Raw genomic sequence first — 17,712 nt, forward strand, 5'->3', positions numbered from 1 at the left:
GATTCCAAATGTACTTGCATGGAGCCTCTTGAGGGGCTTGTTGAATTTAGTCTCTTCATTATTTTATTAATAAAAATAACTTCTGAAGAGACTTTACAGAATGTTTTTTAAAATAGTTTTCTTGCACAGATTGTACAGTGTCTGAAATGGGGTGGGAGGTGTATGGGTGCTTGTGGATTTAAAATAAAAATTGACCCAAGTTCAGTCTTCTGTGAATGTGGTTCCTTTTTTGCCTGATGAGAGACTTCCAAAGCCCTCAAGCCCTGTTCTTTTTATGCTTGCTTAATGCAAAATGAATCATTGAAAGGCCAGCGATGAAGACTGGCCTGGACTCTGTAGTTGGAACCCTGAGATGGCAAGGTCATTTCTGAGGATCTATTGGCCCTGTGTGGAACTAGATGTCCATCCCCGGCTCTGACAGTGGGTGGGAGGACACTTTGGCTGCTGGTTCTCAAGGGCAGGCTGCTGCAGCATCCCAGTGAGTACCAGCTCATGGGGGAGAGGGGCCAGGCATGAGCCCATGGTCTTGACATCTTGCCCAGCACAGCCTTGTCTGAGGAGGCCGAGCCTGTAGAGGCTGGTAGGGAGCTAAAACAATGGGGGACTTTCAGGATCCCCCAAAGCTCACATGGCCCCATTTTACTCTTAGGATCCTATATTTGGCTTGTAAAGTCATTACTCCCTAACTAGACTCAGGGGAAGGTGGCTTTATCCCTACCTCCATTGATAAACCCTGGTAGATCTAAGCCAGTTTCTCACAACATTGGCTTCACACTAGAACCATCTGGAGAACTTTGAAACCATTCAGATGTCTGTCGTGCAATTCCAGGGGCTTAGATCATATCATAGTGTTGACATCACCTGGAAATTTGTTAGTGACCCAGGCCCTCAAGCCCCTCACCGGAACCACAGGAGAATCTCTAGAATCTAAGAACCTGGAATGTAGAATCTAAGAACAATGATCAGTAAGTGTCAGTTTTTCCCACAAGCCCACCCAAACTGCTCCTCCTGCTGGTGAAGAGGAAGCAATAAGAGGTATGGGAAGAAGCCATTTTAGGCCACGGGGGCTTAGAGAGCAGGCCTGAGAAGGGTGACAAGCCAGCTAAGCTCGGATCACAGTGGTGGGGACTACACCAGCAAGCAGCCCCAAGTCAGCCCACCTCCTCAACTGGGCACTGCAAGAGTCCTCATTTCAGGCCTCACTTTGGCTCACTCCTCAGGAAAGAGATGGGTGCTGCCCCTCTTGTGGATGGAGAAACTGAGGCTCCTAGTGCCGCCAGTCTGCCCAGAGTGAGTGGCAGGGGCAGTGGAGGTTTGAACATGATTACATCTTGGATGGCTTTCAGCTGGGCAGTGTCTCTGTGCCCTTTGTTTAGCATGAGAACAGTAACTCTTGATCCTGAACCTTCTCTTGAACCCCAGGAGTTGGCTGACCCCACGGGCCTTACCCATGGTGCTGATTACAGGGCAGATGCTGGGATGAAAGAAAGGAATAGAGCAGCAAATTTGGCTTCCTCCCCTCACCCGCTTTCCCAGTTAGATTCCACACTCTTTGTGGTGTCATCGGGGTGTTGCTGGTGGGGAGCAGGGGCTGGGGGCACACTGCCTGGTCTTCGCTGGGTTTTGCCTGTAACACCTACATTCTTTGGAGTTGGGACAGAGCTGGAGATGACTCGGTCCATCTCGCTCACTGTAGGAATAGAAGAACTGAGGCCCAGGCTGGTAGTGACACACAGCATGCTGGGAACTCAGGTCTCCGAACAACAGCTTCCCCGGAGCCAGCAGGGAAAATTCCCAAGGCCGGCTCCCCAGCCAGAGAACCTTAGAGGAGGCACGGAGCATCCTGGCTCGCTCTTACACACCAGAAAGCTGAGGCAGGTCAGGGAGGTGTGACCTGCAGTGGCACAGGGATTCTGTGAGAGAGACCTTAGCTCTATGAAAACAAAGGACTGAGGCCCCAGCACTGCTTCCCGGAGAAGCAGCTCTTGGAGGGTGTGGAGGGCACCTGCCCAATCCCCATCAACTCCTCTGTGCATCTGGCAGCCACCTGTCGGGGTGCACAGCGCTGGGGGTGGGGGCGGCTGCTGGGGCTCTGGCCTGGCTGCAGCTCACCACCTCTGCGGCGAAGGGAGCTGTGGGTGGTGGCTACTGAACCTCAACCCTGCTACATCCTGGGAGGAGCAGCTGCTGCCTGGGCTGGGCCCACGCTGGGTCCTGCCCTGTCCTTGCTGGGTCCACGCATTCACCCACTTCTGCGCCCGCTCGCTCCTCAGAGTGTGTTCGGAAGGTTAACTAGCTTCCCCAAGTGTCGTATTAGCACGCGAGAGTGGGTTCACAGCTAGGTGTGTGGCGCACACCTGCGATTCCAGCACTCTGGGAGGTGGAGGCGTTCGGAGCACAAGTTCTGGCTGAGCCCAGTCTTGAGACAGCAAGACCTCGTGCTGAAAATAAATAAATAAATAAATAAATAGGCTGAATTTTGTGCGTCAGGGCCAGGGGCCCAGATATGTGTTTCAACATTTTTCTGGGTGTTTCTGTGAGGGTGGTTTGGGGATGAGGTTAACATTTGAATCAGTGGACACTGAAAAAGTAGGTTATCCCGCATAGTGTGGGTGGCCTCACCCAATCAGTAGGCAGTCTGACTAAAACAGAGGCCCAGCCTGTTCAGAGTGGGGAAAAAGCTACCTCTGGTCCTGAACTACAACTCTTCCCTCAGCCTGCAGCCGGCCAGCCTCTCCCATCAGATTTTGGCTGGACTCGCCCAGCCTTCACAACTGTGTGGGCCAACTCCTTCCCTCTCTCTTTCTCTCTCTCCATGGACATCCGATTGGTTCTGCTTCCCAGAGGACTCTAATAGACTTTGTTACTGGGGAGCGGAGGGAACTACTTGAAGGTCAACCCTACTTGTGGTCCTCTGAGGGCGCCGCTGATACGCCCGTGGCACCTGCAGATTTGTCAGCAGTGGCTCCCTCTAGAGTCTGTGTTGCCTCGGAAACAGACTATGCCCTCCTCTGGTGGTGTCTTGGTGGGGAAACGTGACTGACTCATGTGTGGGACAAGAAGGAGGTGGTGAGCCTCAGCAGTGACCCAAGGCCAGAATTGTTCCTTCTTGGTGGCTGGTAACACTGAGTCACTTTATTTCCTAATTTCTGACACTTTGGTTTATTACTTATTGCTCACGTGTTGTGAAGGTGGAAAAGAAAACTCTACCAAAGGTTTTTTTTTTTTCAATGCTTATGGAAATAAAAGAGTAGAAATTACACCGAGGAAGCGGCCTTTCTACATGCTGAGTTGAGTTTATGTACTCCAGTGTTTGAGAAAATTGTTTTGAGTGTGGAGAGGCTACAGATAGGCTCTGGTTTTGAGATTTATTTATAGATGGAAAGGAAACGGCAGTGATTATGGACACATTTACCCATCTCACCATGAGAGAAGAAAATGACCCAGAACTTGTCCCCCAGAGAAGTGTGACTTGCTTTCTCCCAGTGAGAGCTCCTTGATTGGCAGCTCAGCCTCCAGGCTGGGAAAAGCCCATGCTAATGTTGTCACAGTCAACAATCAGCTTGTATTTAGAAGTGGATTCTGTTTCTTTCATGTGCACAAAAACAAGCGTGGCACAGTGACAGAGAAAGAGTGTTTTAGAGAAAGTATATTTTAGGAGTTAATTACATTGACAAAGTCGGAGTTGAGCCAGCTTGGAAATGCTACCTAGCCATCTGTAAGCGCACTGATTGATTCCTTTGCCCTGAGGGACGTGGCAGCTTAGGTGTTACTCAGTGAACAGTGACCAAGGGGAAGATAGTCATTGCAAGGGTGCCCGTGGAGTAGGGAGCTGGAGCTGAGTGCTCATGGTTTACAGGCAAGGGCTGAAAAGTTGATCGTGAGAACAAGATGAACTGAATCATTAGAGTCCTGGGTGGTTGTGTGGGGAATGGGCTAGGAGATAATTTCCACCAAGTGCCTCAGAGTGGAAAAGGCTGCCCAAGGGTCTGTAGTGAGTTGGTAGCTGAACTGGGACAAAAACCAGACTCTCTAGAGGTTCCCATCTACCGTGCTGTGAGACAAATGGAATCACCCAGCTATGACACAACGTACCTGTTCTGGGGTGAACTGTCCCATCCCTCACCGAAGCCCAAATCCCCAGCACCTCAGAATGTGACTATATTTGGAGACAGGGCTATTGAAGAAGTGATTAAATTACAATTGATCCTCTACTAAATCAAGATGGTCCCTAATCCAATCATCCCATTTGTTTGGTCCCCCTTCCCACTTTCTTTTTTTTAGTACTAGAGATTGAACCAAAGGCCTTCGTTAGGTCACCAAGTTGCCCAGGCTGGGCTCGAACTTGTGATCCTCCTGTCTCAGCCTCCCAGAGCTCTGGGATTACAAGCGTGTGCCACCTTGCCTGACTCATTGATGTCCTTATAAAAGGGAATTCAGACATACCAGAGACCTCAGGCATACAGCGGCATAAAGACAAAGAGAGGACACAGAAAGAAGGTGGCTACCTTCCAGCCACGGGCGGAGGGCTCAGAAGAAGCCAGACCAGGAGATAACTTGATTGTGGACTTCTGGCCTCCAGAACTGTGAGAAAGTAAATTTCTGTTGTTAGACCCACCCAGTCGGAGTAGTTTACAGCAGCCTGAGTTGATTAATACAGTGTCCAGCTGGCTGGGTTCCTGTACTGCTTGTCGGAGCCCCAGAGTCACCCACCATGGCTTCGTGTATGCAGAACCCAGTGATGTTTTAAAAACAGCAAAAGAAAAGCGGCCATGGCAAAAATATGCAGCAAGTATCATGACATGGTTTTGCTGCTCAAAATCTCAATAAAAAATGCACAAGCAGAGCCAAGATCTAGAGAATTGAGGGATCTCTGTTGGCAGTGGCTCCTCCCTTTGCTGGTTTCTTCTCAGGGGCTTCACAGAAGGGTCTGACCACCTCCTGCCTCAGTTTCCCACCAGGAAAATGAACGTGATGCTACCCAGTCTTCTGGAGGCATCTCATTCGCTGCAAATGTCACCTAACAAGCGAGCAGATGCTCCTCTGTATGAGTTAAATAGGCAACCCCCAAATGTTCACAGCATCCTGGGGAGGGCAGCTGGATCATTCTGAGTCTGGCTTGTTTAGGCTCAAAATGTACAAAAGTGTCACCCAATCTGGCTGCAAATCCCAGGCAGCCCCTGTGAAAGCTGCTTTCTGTTTAGGTGCCTGAGACCCCTGTCTATGTGATTAGATTTAGGGCCTCGGATGGGAATTTGGCCCCTGTATGCAGCGACAGTAACCCCAGGGCTGGACACAGTGGCTGGTACTATGAACTCAGACCAAATCCTCAGATTGTCATTGTCAGAGTCACTTCCTCGGGTTAAGGCATTAAAGGCTCCCTTAAATATGTCACCAAGGGGCCATGTGTATTAAGACATCTTCAGCCATTAACACCTCTTTGTGACTTCGTCAGCATGGCTTCAGGACCACGCCCCAGCCCCTGGGTCAGGGACTCTGAGTTACCCGGAGATGGGAAGAGAAAGGGACCACACCCTGGGATGGGTGCATTTTGTGGAGGGAGGTGGGTGACAGAAAGGATAAAGTATTTCAGGATAAAGGAGCCACCCAGACCTCCCCTATCAGTCACTGTTAGTCCTCACAGCCCAGATCATGAATATGCGGGCCAGGCCACTTGGCAGGCACTCGAGGCTGGTTCTGCCTGTCAGGAACTTGGCATCTCAGAGGTGGCCTTGGCTGGGGCCCTCGAGTTGGGAGTTCAGAAACAATATACAGCCGGAACACAGTCCCCTCCTGGCACCGGGGTGCTGGCTTCCGAGAGCCACTGCTGTGACTGGCACCCCAGAGGCGGGGCTTTACCCATGTTCTTGGCCAATCAGCGAGCTCCTTGGCTCTAGGCTCCAACAGGCTGCGCCCTAGAGCTGCTTTGGGAAAAGCAGGGAGGGAACAAGGTCGAGTAACCATGGCTAAGCAGGAGGTGTCCTGGGGCTCAGGGGCTGGCAGGGGAGAAGGGAAGGGTCTCTTGGCTGTCCTCAGTCCCAGGTGGGTGTTGGGAGTGTTCAGCAGGGAGAAGAAGACATCTGGTCGTAGTCAGGACACTTGAGCAAGGCTGGATAGTTGCTGTTCATCTGCAGGGAGGCGTCGCTGGATATGTCAGAGGGGCTGCGGCCCCGGATCCAGGCGTCCGGGTGCAGGAACTGGCCGGAGTAATCCGAGCAGTTGCTCAGACGTGGGCGGTAGAACCCAGGGTGAGGCCTGTACATGTCCTCGGCGGTGTACCTCTTCATGAACAGGTACACTGACATCACCCCAGCACTCTATGTGAGAAGGAAGCAGAGGAGTGCTCACTGCTGGGGCCTGGCTGGGGTCTGCACAGCGCACAGCCATGGAGGGCTCTCGCATCTAGTGGGGTGGGTCCTGGATGCAGGGACAGGAGTGGGCCTAGAGATGGCCGAGATGGAGGAGACCTGGAAAGGCCAGAGTGTGGCCTGGTCTGGGAAGGAGAAGGAACATGGAGTGGGTGGTCCAGGATGCTGGTGGATTACCTTCCTTCTTCCCCTGGCCCGGTGGGCCCGTGCCCAGCTCCACCCAGCCCAGTGTGGCACGAGGCAGCAGGGCAGGTTACCTCTGTTAAAAGGAAGGAGATGGCGGCAAAGGCAAATGACCATCCATACTTGTAGTTGAAGTAGGTCTCGGCATCCTTGGTCCTGTTGAGCATCTCATCGTTGATGCTGGAAATGTAGAGCACCAGGCCCACCACAAGAGAGAGGCCTGGGTGAGGACAGGGGGAGAAGGGTGTTCTCAGCTCAACACAGCACAGAGCCCCAAAATTGGCTTATGTGGCACCAGTCAAGAACAGAGCCATGGGCCTTGGATCACAGTGCATTCCTTTTGGAGTCTGAGAGTGAGCAGGAGCCTCCTCAGAGTCCTGTCTAGACCAGTACTTTCTTCACAGTAGACAACTGCAGGTAAGGATGCTCCCTGTCCAGCTACCCTCTCGAGCCCTGGGCCATACTCAGTGATTCTTATCCAGTGGCTCACACCTGTCTGATGCACCTGCTCGAGAACTAGCACTGCATATTCTCTTTCCCTCAGGGTGGCCCGGACCCCTGCACCTCATTGTATTCAGAGTTCCCCAGCTGACACTAATGTGAACTGCTAAGCAAGCAAGTAAGTGGCTTTGACTAAACTGAGGAATAAGAGAGATTCCTTGACAGGGCTATTCAGAGATATCCCTATCTCCAGGAAAGGGTAGTATGCATCATTGTGGGTCTACCAGTGTGGCCTGGGGTCTGTGCAGCCCACATGGCCACAGGAAGTAACCTAGCTGAGATCTTTATGAAGGAGATATAAAGAGAGTGTGTCCAGATTCTGGCTAGCATTTGACCAGGGGCCGCTGGGACCCAAAACTCTAACTGCCATTGTATAAATAACTGCCTCAGGCATCAGTCTCATTAATTAGTAACTGTAAGTGAATCAAAGCATAATTAATTACTCTGTGTTGAGCTGTTCAGGTTTAATTCCCATTGTATGAAACTGGGGCATCTCAAAAGATGACTGTTAAAGGAAAATAGATGTGATTCAAGCCTTCCTTGGTACTTAACTCACAATTTGAATCACTGTTGCCCCCAAATGCCCCTTACTACTGCTATTACTAAAACAATTTCAGGCGGCCCAGCTCATTCCTGGATATTTGATCCTATAACCCACTGCTGAAATCTCAAAGCCTGAGCTATTGTGATGTTCACACAAGGAAAAATAAAGGGCTTAACCCTGGGTCTGTACCTCTCAGGGTAAGTGCAGTTATCACCACGTAAAGGTTTAGTTGATGGCATTGTGGGTGCTGCTGGACTAGTGAAAGGGTGGAAGGATGGATGAATAGATGGAAGGGTGGATAGCCAGTGGGTTGGTGAGTAGGTTGAAAAATGGATGGACAGACAGAAGACAGAAGGAGTGAATGTCTAGATAGATGAGTACATGGAAGGAAAGAGAAAAAGGAATTGCTCCTTGGGCATCAAGCAATCTGACTGCCACCTGGTTTCCAAGCTATGTTGACAAGAAAATGTTGGGAAAAGGATGCTAAAGCCACTTGGCAGTTAGGTGGCAATCAGAGGCGATGACCAAGAGCTGTTTTTCCTTTCTTTCCATGTACACGTGAATCCATCCACCACCTGCCAACCCATCCATCCACCCACCCACCCATCCATCCTCCACTCATCCATCTGTCCGTCCACATATTATCCATCCATCCATCCTTCAAGCCACTCCTGCATCTTCTGCCCAAGTATCTCCTTCCCAGTCACCTCTCTCCAATCAACAAGTCCAGGGCACTTAAACTGCATGCCCTGACAATCATTCTTTTTTTCCAAGTCAAAAGTCTTCAGAAGGAAAGGTCTTCTGAAATGCACAGACCACCTTGAAGGAGAGAAAGTACTTACCTTTCTTTCCCACATTCCTTCCTCTTCTCTCTCCATATCCTCCCTGTCAATAGTCACATCTATGTCTATGGTTTACACTCCTGTTCTTAGGCCGACATCTCCCGAGTCTCTTATCTTTGGTCCTAGTGATCCTGTAAGCCCAAAACCCTGACTTCTAGCAGCCTTCTATAAATGTTCCAGATGTCACATGGACACCTCAAACCCAGCATTTCCCACACTAAATTCATGATCTTGGCCCAAACCTGTTCCTTCTCCTGTGATCCGTACATCACTGGTGTAACATGCCATTCACTCTGTGCCCAAGCAAGGAACTGGCCCTCATCCTTGACTCCTCCCTGGAAAGCCCATTCCCAGTCCCATTGAGTTTACCTCCCAAACAGCCCTCAAACTCTCCCGTCACTCTGCTGCATCATCCTTGATTTGGGCCACCATCACCTCTCTCCTGTGCTCCTGGGACAGCCCTCTCCTGAGTCTCTCCTCCTCCCTTCTGGTTTCCTTCCTTCCCTCCATTCTCCAGAGTGGATGTTCTAACATCCCATCTGACTATGGCACTTCTTGGCTCAAAATCCTCAAATCAATCAGATGACCTCAGGTGCCTTCCCTCCTTTACCTCTCACCACATTTCTCGGAGCCCACTGGAAGATGTTCAATACTTCCCCACCCCAATGCTTCATCCTCTCTTTCCCCAGGGCCCCCTTTCCATTCCACTCCAGCCTCACTTCTTGCCCGCTCCTGACTCACCCTTCCTCATTTTCTGGTCACCTTCCCCAGCCAGCCCTCAGCCTGAGTTCCCAGAATGGCTCTCACCCGCCTTGCTATCCTTGCTGGCCCCAGTCAGAGCCTGGGTCTCTCTTTCCTGCCTACTCATCTATGTCTCCACTACTCTGATCTTTTTGTAGGTATTGATGCCAGCACCCAGAGTGGAGCTTGGTAGATGTAGTGACTCGGGGAATGAAGGATAGCCTGGTGCCCGTCCAGGAAGATGGGTCAGTGCTGTGGGGGCTTTGTGGGCCCCAGCTATTGGGATGTGGTAGTGAGTGTGGGGACAATCTCCTGGGGTGGCTGAGAGCTAGGGCTCAAAGGAGCATTATTCAAAGGCAGATTGGATTTCTTTTTCATGCCCAAACACAAAGACACAGTCCCCTCAACAAGAGCGATTCTCATCACCACTGGGCTAGGGAGGGAGTAGGGGATTTGTTGAGTGAGGAGAGACCCTGGGCTCCCATCCCCACTCTGCCCGGGGTGAGCCAGCCAGGGTGCCTGTGCTCCCTGAACTCTTCAGCTCTCCTGGAAGGTCATGGGTGGGTCTCCCCTCCAGCTCAGACTTGTCCTGTTTGCAGTGCCAAGGGCTAAGGCAAAGCCGTGATCAATACTTCCTGGAGCAGAGCTGTTCAGGAGCTAAATATCAGAAATCTAACATGCATGAAAGGAAAACTAGATAACTTACCCGAGAGGATAAAGAAGATGCCGGAAACAAAGGCCAGTATTGTCCGGTGGGGACGGATGTGTCCTATATTGCTCAGAATAAACCCGATGAACATGAAGAAGAGGCTGACCAGAGGGAACGGCGTGGCTGAGCGGATCATTTCTAATCAAGGGGACAGAGGAAGAGCCTGTCAGCCTCCTGTTGGCCTCCCCGGCCCTACCTGCTGACCCTCATCTCAGGCAATGCGTGGCAGTGCTTATTAAGCCCCCGCAGCCCCTGCATGGGTTCCCAGGACCTGTGCCAAGCAGGGGACTGGGGAACCTCCCAGAGAAGGCAGGGTTTTGTTCTCAGGCAGGGCTGGAAGGCCTGACTTCAACATATTCTGGGCCCCTGTCTTCTCCTTCAGGCATACACTACTTTGCTCCTGGGAGTCTACTTTGGTGGAAGCAGCAATGGTAGCCGTGGGAGGGCCTGATCACCTCATCTTGCTTCCTCCCACAGGACGATTCTTCATGTCTACGGCAAGGGGCTGCTCTGAGTGGCACAGAGAGCAGTAACTGGCTTCTTCAATTTGTAATTAGTTGGGGAGTAGTTCTGTTGAATTTTTCTGACCCAGGCATGGTGTTGCATGCCTGTCTGGGAGACTGAGGTGGGGAGGTGGCGAGTTCGGCCCAGGCTGGACAATTTAGTGACTTAGAAAGACCCTGTCTCAAAATAAAAAAGGATGGGGAGGAAGTTCTGTGTATGAAAGTCCTGGGTTCAGTCCTCAGCAGCACACACTCACACACGCAGTCAGGTCTTTGTCCAAGGGATGGGAGTGTCTTTGTTATTCCTGCTGGGTTAATCACCGAGGAGCACCACGGTGTAGTGACACTTACGATGGATGCAGCTAGACTGAACATGTAGAGTTTCTTTCTAGCCATCAGACTCTGGACAGTACAGCAGAGCAACTACTTATACAGCGTTTACACTGCATTAGGTAATGCAACACCTAGAGATGATGTAACATGTAGGAGGATGTGTATAGCTTATAAGCAAATACTGTGCTATTTGATATAAAGGACTTGAGAATTCCTTGATTTTTTTTTTTTTATATCTGCAAGGGGTCCTGGAACCAACTCCTTCACACACCCAGGCACCTGTATCAGAATTGTACTGCAGTATTGCAAGTTCACTCTGAGGGTCAGAACCTCTGCTGGTGAGGTCAAGTCTTGCTACAGTCCAGAGAGACGGGTCCAATTCCCGGCGTATGAACTCATTCTCACTTGCTGGAGTCATGACTATGACACTCCAACGGGTAGAGCAAGCTCTAGTGAACCAGGCCTGCATGGGTGACTGAGGCTAGGGCAGTAGCTCTGGAGAGTACGCTGGCCGCTCTGACCTTCCCCTTGCCCTGTTCCTCTCTGTCCAGCCAGTGGCCAGTTTGGAACACTTAAGACACCTACTTAGAACATTGACTGTGGACTCTGAAGTTAGCTGGGAGTTCATGGGCATCACATACTCTATGGTGAAGCAGCGTCCTCGTTCCTCACCTGTGGAGACAAAAGTTATATGCACTGCTAGGTTCTTCTGGAACACGGATTTGAGGTTAGTACGCTCAAAGGGAATTTCCAGTTGCTTCTAGGATCTTTGACCCACAGTATCTTTGCACCTAGGTCAGAAAGAAACCCCAAGAGGGTTTTCGTCCCTGCTGGTAGCCCACAGCATGAGTGGAAAACATGTCCTTCCATTGCATCCTTCTAGGAGAATGGATCCAGCCACCATGAGTCTCATGGGAGAGGGCAGTACTGTAACTCCACACTGAGGCAGCATCTGGTGCCTTCTCATTTCTCCGGGGCAGAGGGGACCAGTGACAGGCTGCGTGGCTGACTGAGATTCATGAATGGGGTCATCACTGAACAAAGCCCCCGCAGCCTTGTTAACCACTTTGGAAACCGGATCCTGGTGACTTCAGCTCTGAGTTTAAGCAGACACCAAGGCCACATAGTCTGGAGCAGTGGGAGATAAAGTCAGAGCTGGATGCGGTTCATTCCTGAAGTGGACTCAGGCCTCTGAACAGGAGGCTGGGCCTGAAGGTGTCTCCTGCAAAGATCCACCATAAAGCTGTGAGGAACAAACTGGTCTCCTCCCAGGTACATGTCGGTTACAGGGCACCAGGGACTGCCACGGTTGTCCTGGCCAGCTCACCCCCACAGCCAGACTCGTGGGGATGCGGCCATGGGAGCTTTGTGTATGGGAGATGAGCTGGGCCATGACAAATGGATAAAGGACCGAGCTGTTGGAGTAGCAAGTCCCAGGGCTCCAGAGAAGCTGGTGAAAGCCTAGATAGGCAGGATCAAAACAGATCTGGAAACACGTGCATCTGGGTTTTCTTGAGTCATTTCATGGACAGTAGAACAGAGAAACTGCTAAGTGCAAACTAGTGGGTACAGGTGAAGTTGAACTAAGGAGAGTTACCCAGCCTGCCGAGTCTTTCTTCATCTGCAAAGCAGAAATAACAAGTCAGCCCTGCAGTGTTGGAAGGGCCATGTGGGACCTGTGGCTCACGGACTGAGGCTCATAAGAGTATTTGAAACCTGCGTCAGGTCCTCCTCCTTCAGCCCTGCAGGAGAGCATGGTGAAGGCCAGCCTGGGAGGGGACGGGGCTGTCAAATGGATATCGTGAATCATGGTGTGAGATGGAAATGGATTTCTGGTGGTTCACTGCAGCCAGCAGCTCCTAGGGTTTGTGAACATTGCCTGGGGCAAACTGTCACCTCCAGCATCTCTCCCCAGGGAAGAACCTCTTGGTCAGGCTTTCCTGAATCAGGGCCATCTCCAAACCCTTTACCTGCCAGGAAGCAGACCCGCCAGAGGCCTGAGTGCAGGGACATCCTGACTTCAGTGCTCTGGTTCTGGGGCAGGACCACGCCCTCCTCCAGGTAGAGCCAGTAGTCAGTGCTGACAGCGATGCCCAGGAGGCCCAGGCCGCAGACGGCGAAGACGCTGCTCAGCAGGGTCAGGGCCTTCCTCCCACAGGCGCTCATCTTCCCAGAGGCTCAGGGTGGCCGGCAGCACAGAGTGGGCTCTGAGGAAAGCAAGGAGAATGAGCAGGCGGCAGTGGCCCTGAGAAGGCTGAGACCTGTGTAGTTACTGAAGTCACCTCCCCAGCCCGATGAGAGATTAAAGACCACCAGGTCCTGGCCACTGCAGCTGAGGTCCCTCCCTCTCTCTCTCTCTCTCTCTCTGCCTCTCAGGAGTCCACAGCTTTCTCTGCAGGCCACTGCAAGGATCCTCTTGTCCTGTCTGAGTCCTTGTGGCTGTGTACTATTATTCATTCCTTCAATCCATCAGTCATTCAGCAACCCACTGTGGCAGACATGGGAAATACAAAGCGGAATGCCACTCCTTCCTCGCTCACTCGTGAAGAGTTCTCCATCTGGAAAAACACAAAGCAATGAAATGCAGCCCGGTGATAGGGGTGGCAGACAGAGAACTGCTGGGTGAGTTCCTCTGTGCTGAGAAGGATTCGGAGGCTCAGACGCTCTCTGACAGCAGCAGGCTCCACAAATGGAAGTGGTGGCCGCCGTGGGAAGCAGCAGAAGGGCGGACAAGGATTTTTAGGGGAAGCGTCTAATTCGCGACTAATCGCTGGTAGCACTGGGTTGACCCAGTAAAGAAGCCGTACTACGGGCCAAGTTCAATGGGCCATCTTAATCCATCTGATTAGAACGCTTCCAGTCCTGTCTGCCCAGAGCACAGAAGAGTTGGCAGAAGCCGGTTGTGAACCAGCCAGAGAGAAGCTGAGAGCTCATCTGCCACTCCCTGCCAGGGCCAAGCACTGGTCTGGGAGCAGGGAAACAGTGGGGACTCAAGCAGGGGGTGCCAGTCCAGAGCCCAGAGTCCCGCTCGTGTGTTCTGACCTCTGACTGCCTTCTGGGATCACTGGGGAGTGTCTGTAAACCCTTGACTCCTGGGCACCTTTCAGAGAGATTTAGGTACTGCTGTTTTCCACTAAGGCCCAAGTAACAATATTTTAAAAATGCTCTCAGGTAATTCTACTGTGAAACTCGAGGTGATGATTCATCTTTCCTATTCAAAGCGTGGACTATGGGCCGGCAGCATTAGTCGGTTAGAAAAGCGGTATCTGGCCTCTCCGACTTGACAAATCAGAATCTGCATTTTAAACACAATCCATCTGAGCTGTCTGCCTGCTGAATTCTGAGAAGCACTGTGCCCAGCAAACAGGTGAGGGGAGGGGGCGTCTCCTGGGCCATTTGTAGAAAAGTGTGGGCCTGGGGCAGTGCCGACAGGGGGTGTCACTGAGCTGGCCTTGCTGTGGGCCTCCTTCAGGATTATAAGGTCAGGGATTTGAAAGGATAGCACTGAGCTCAGGAGAAGGCACAGCAGCCTGGCTGAGGTCCACCAAGTCTAGGATCCCCTTGATAGCCCAGAGGCTCTACCAAGGGATGGTGTCACGTCTCAGCTACTATTTGAGGCACAGGCAGCTATAGAGACGGCTGAAAAGGGACAGAAGCTGCATTTGCCAGCAGAGCTGAGTTGTCTTAGGAAAAAAAGCGTGGGAGAAATTAGTGTTCTTTCCAAGAAGTGGGGTGTCTTGGTGCCCCCGCAGCACTAGCTGTGCCGTAGCCCCTGCCTGGAGCAGGGTTGATGGAACCTCAAATGAGCCCCACGCTGGCTCCCAGGAGGTGTGGGCACATGTGTGTTCCCCACTGCAAGAGCACCATGCCTGCAAGGTGGGGTGCACAGCACTCCTTGTACTGGCTCCATGAAGAAGGCAAAACAAAAACAACAAGTTATTCTACACACGTGAGGGTCAAGGGTGGAGTGATAGTTCTACGGAATATTCTAAAAAAGGGGGATTCTGGTTTAAAAAAGCAACTTGAGAAGCACTGCATATAACTCTTGAAGAATCACACTGCACTTATGTTAAAGGCAGAACAATAAGTTTGGCTTTGCTTTTTCCAGAATTTCCCCAAATCCCTTCACCACAAAATGGCAAGCCATTCCGCAAGAGCCACTTTGGAAACTGGGCTGCTCCCTATGATGAGGAGAAAGACCTGCTTCTCCCACCACACACAGTGGCTGGGGGTTATGCAATGGCAGATATGACGACGCTTTGAAAATCTAAAGCTTGAGCCTGGCGAAAGTGTTTCTTATAAGGCAACAAGGGACAAAAGCTCTGCTTCTCGTGGGACAGACAGACCAGAGCGCCTGCAATACAACAGCTGTCGCCTGGCGGGAGCTGAGCAGCCAATTTTAATGTTGAGCTTGGCAAAGAGATGAGAAAGATTCACGTCTCGGAGATTTGGAGAGATGAAAGTGGACAGGGGATTGGCTCTGAAACCATAAAAGCAATACATAAAAGAAGAGGCCAGAGGTGACCTTGTCCGTCCAACTCTACAACAGCAAACCCAAAAGCCTGAAATGCTGTTAGGAAAACCCCAAGAGCCTTATTCCTTAAGTACATAGTGGATTTATAAAACTCCACATGGAGTGAAAATAACAATCCTACTCGTTGCAGAACTATTTGTATACTGTGAATATAATTTACATATTTATATATTATACGATCGTGTTTATTTATGGATAAATGACATTATTGACGGAGTACTGCTTAACTATCAGGCTCTGTACAAAGCCCTTTATCTCCTGTATCTCACCAGGATCTCATAAGGACCCACAAGTAGTCAGACTTAGTCCCCAGTGCCCTCTCATGGATGGGGAGGCAAGGGCTTCAAGATGTTAAGCAGCCTCCCTGCAATCATAGACGAGTGGCAGATTATGGATTTCAACCTAGGTCTAACTCCAAAGTCTGAGCCTGGATGATACCATCCTTTACTGAAGAAATAAGTGGGCTCCGGGAGCGTTGAGATGAAGCAGGTCACTTAGGGAATCTAGAATGTATGACACAATATTTGGAAAACATTTGTCACCTTATGCTTTGGAGTTTCCTGTGGGAAACCATGGGGCGGGCCTTCTAGTATCAATTTCATGGTGGTACACCATGACCCAGCAGTTCTGATTCAGAAAACCACCTTGTAGCAGGCAGGACCAATATTGCCCTCAATCCTCACCACCGGTAATGAAGTTCTAGGAGGTGGGAATACCTGAGATCACCCCACTCGTTACTTGGAGAGACAAAGTCTTCACAGGTGAATGTTCGGAATGCTTATCCAATACTTTTTTCTCTGTACTGCATAGAAAGCAACACGAAAATGAAAATTGTCTGTGTCTTCCTTCTCTACAAGCAGCACCATGGTTAATGTCTTAGATCCCGGCTGCTTAGCCATGTGCCTCCTGTGTGAGTGTGGGCTCTTGTGCTCACATTCGCTCACCCAGTGCCTTCAGGAGGCCCCTTGGAGCTGCTCTGGTCAGCTGGGATTCTTAGTTCCAGCCTGATCAGGAGAACTTGGGCCATTTTCTGCTTTTGCGTAGCTGCTCCTCCGTCCATCCCATGAATCTCATCCCTCTTCTACGTTCATTTGATTTTTCTGATGAAGAGGCAGACTTTTTTAAAAAAAATAAGTTGCTACTACACAAGAAGATGCTTACCTTATAATGTTTGGTGAACAAATCTGTCTGTATAACCACACATTTAACATAAGCCGGACTGTGTGAAAAATTAGACCGGGAAGGAATACATCAAAATGTTGACAATGGGTGCTTCCAGGTAATGATTATATACATTTTATACTCTATATATTTTTCCATGCTCAACAGAGCTTCTAAAAGAACATGTGTTATCTCTGTAGCCAGAGAAGAAAATTACATCAAAGATTAGAGATGTCAGTTCTCAGCCACTGCTGACAAAAACAAAAATGCAGGGCTCCTGATAACTCCTGGGCTGGAGTTGCCAAAAAGCAGGGTCGCCCTTTCAAAAGGTGTCCGGGAGCTCAGCAGCTCTGAGTCTTTAATGATGATTACCTGGTGCCATTACCTCTAAGTATTAGCTTGTTAATTATCAGGAATTAACAGTAGCTAATTATCATCGGGGGCTAGCAATCAGGGAGAAATGTCATGCGGAGGTTAAATCACTAATGGCATATTTCCCCGCCCAGGTCAATAATATAAGGATTTGCAGTGAAGTGCTTAAGGCTCACAGGTAGGGGAGGGTACAGGTACAGGTGAGGGCCCCGCTATGGGACTAGAGGAGGATGGAGACAGCTTAATCGGAAAGGAGGAGAAGGAAAGTGGAAGGACAGTCAAATGCAGACACCCGGATCTGTTTCCTGCCGGCCTGGAGAATCCCCAGCAGTGTTTTGAGGAAGAAAGGTTTGGGGATAGAGATTCTTCACAGTGCTTCAGATCCAGTGACAGCAGATGCTCCTGTGAGCTCCTTCAGTGACTCGGTGGCACTTGGCCAGCACCCAGCAGGATTCGCTGGTGATCAGAGGACAGTCCCGGTGGTCTTATGGCCCTGCCCACTCCCCTGACGCTGTTCCCTTTATTTTCCATGGTGGCTTAAAAGGGACCACAGCTATTCTGATATTTCTCCTATTGAGAAATGGGGTCTGTGCCTTCCCCAGCATTGTGACTGCACTGATCACGAAAGTACACAGAAATGATACTAGGGACCTTCTGAGGCTGGCTTGCAAGACAGGTATCGGCCAACTGCAGTAGCACACCCCTGTAATCCAAGGTATTCAAGAGGCCGAGGTTGGAGGATTATAAATTCAAGGCCAGCCTGGACAACTTAGTGAGACCCTGTCTTAAAATAAAATAAAAAGGGCTGGGCATGTAGCCCAGTGATAAAACATCCCTGGGTTCAATCCTCAGCAGCTCCCTGCCAGTGTGCAAAAAAAAAAAAAAAAAAAAAAAAAAAAAAAAAAAAAAAAAAAAAAAAAA

The 17,712-nt window shown here is 50.5% G+C and overlaps 1 protein-coding gene and 1 long non-coding RNA gene across 3 annotated transcripts in view; one reads left to right on the forward strand and one right to left on the reverse strand.

Moving 5' to 3' along the window:
• Positions 1-4,344: 4,344 nt before the first annotated feature.
• Cacng5 (calcium voltage-gated channel auxiliary subunit gamma 5) overlaps positions 4,345-17,712 on the reverse strand; it is a 41,737-nt gene continuing 28,369 nt past the window's right edge. The window contains exons 2-6 of one of the 2 annotated variants that reach the window (XM_010616804.3): positions 12,695-12,931; positions 11,310-11,396; positions 9,886-10,026; positions 6,626-6,771; positions 4,345-6,317 (exon numbers count right to left, since the gene is read on the reverse strand). In XM_010616804.3, the coding sequence (XP_010615106.1) occupies positions 6,060-6,317; positions 6,626-6,771; positions 9,886-10,026; positions 11,310-11,396; positions 12,695-12,890 (828 nt within the window). In that variant the 5' untranslated portion in view covers positions 12,891-12,931 and the 3' untranslated portion in view covers positions 4,345-6,059. Of the gene's footprint in view, positions 6,494-6,625; positions 6,772-9,885; positions 10,027-11,309; positions 11,397-12,694; positions 12,932-17,712 lie in introns of both variants that reach the window. The other variant, XM_033767465.1, reaches the window with a different exon arrangement.
• Positions 13,314-15,434, forward strand: LOC104857094. The gene is made up of 3 exons (XR_778785.2): positions 13,314-13,346; positions 13,896-14,091; positions 14,833-15,434. It is a non-coding gene; the product is annotated as an uncharacterized LOC104857094 (long non-coding RNA).

Source organism: Fukomys damarensis, unplaced genomic scaffold (assembly GCF_012274545.1).
Source record: "Fukomys damarensis isolate Sample0158 unplaced genomic scaffold, DMR_v1.0_HiC HiC_scaffold_23, whole genome shotgun sequence".
Classification (NCBI taxonomy): Eukaryota; Metazoa; Chordata; class Mammalia; order Rodentia; family Bathyergidae; genus Fukomys; species Fukomys damarensis.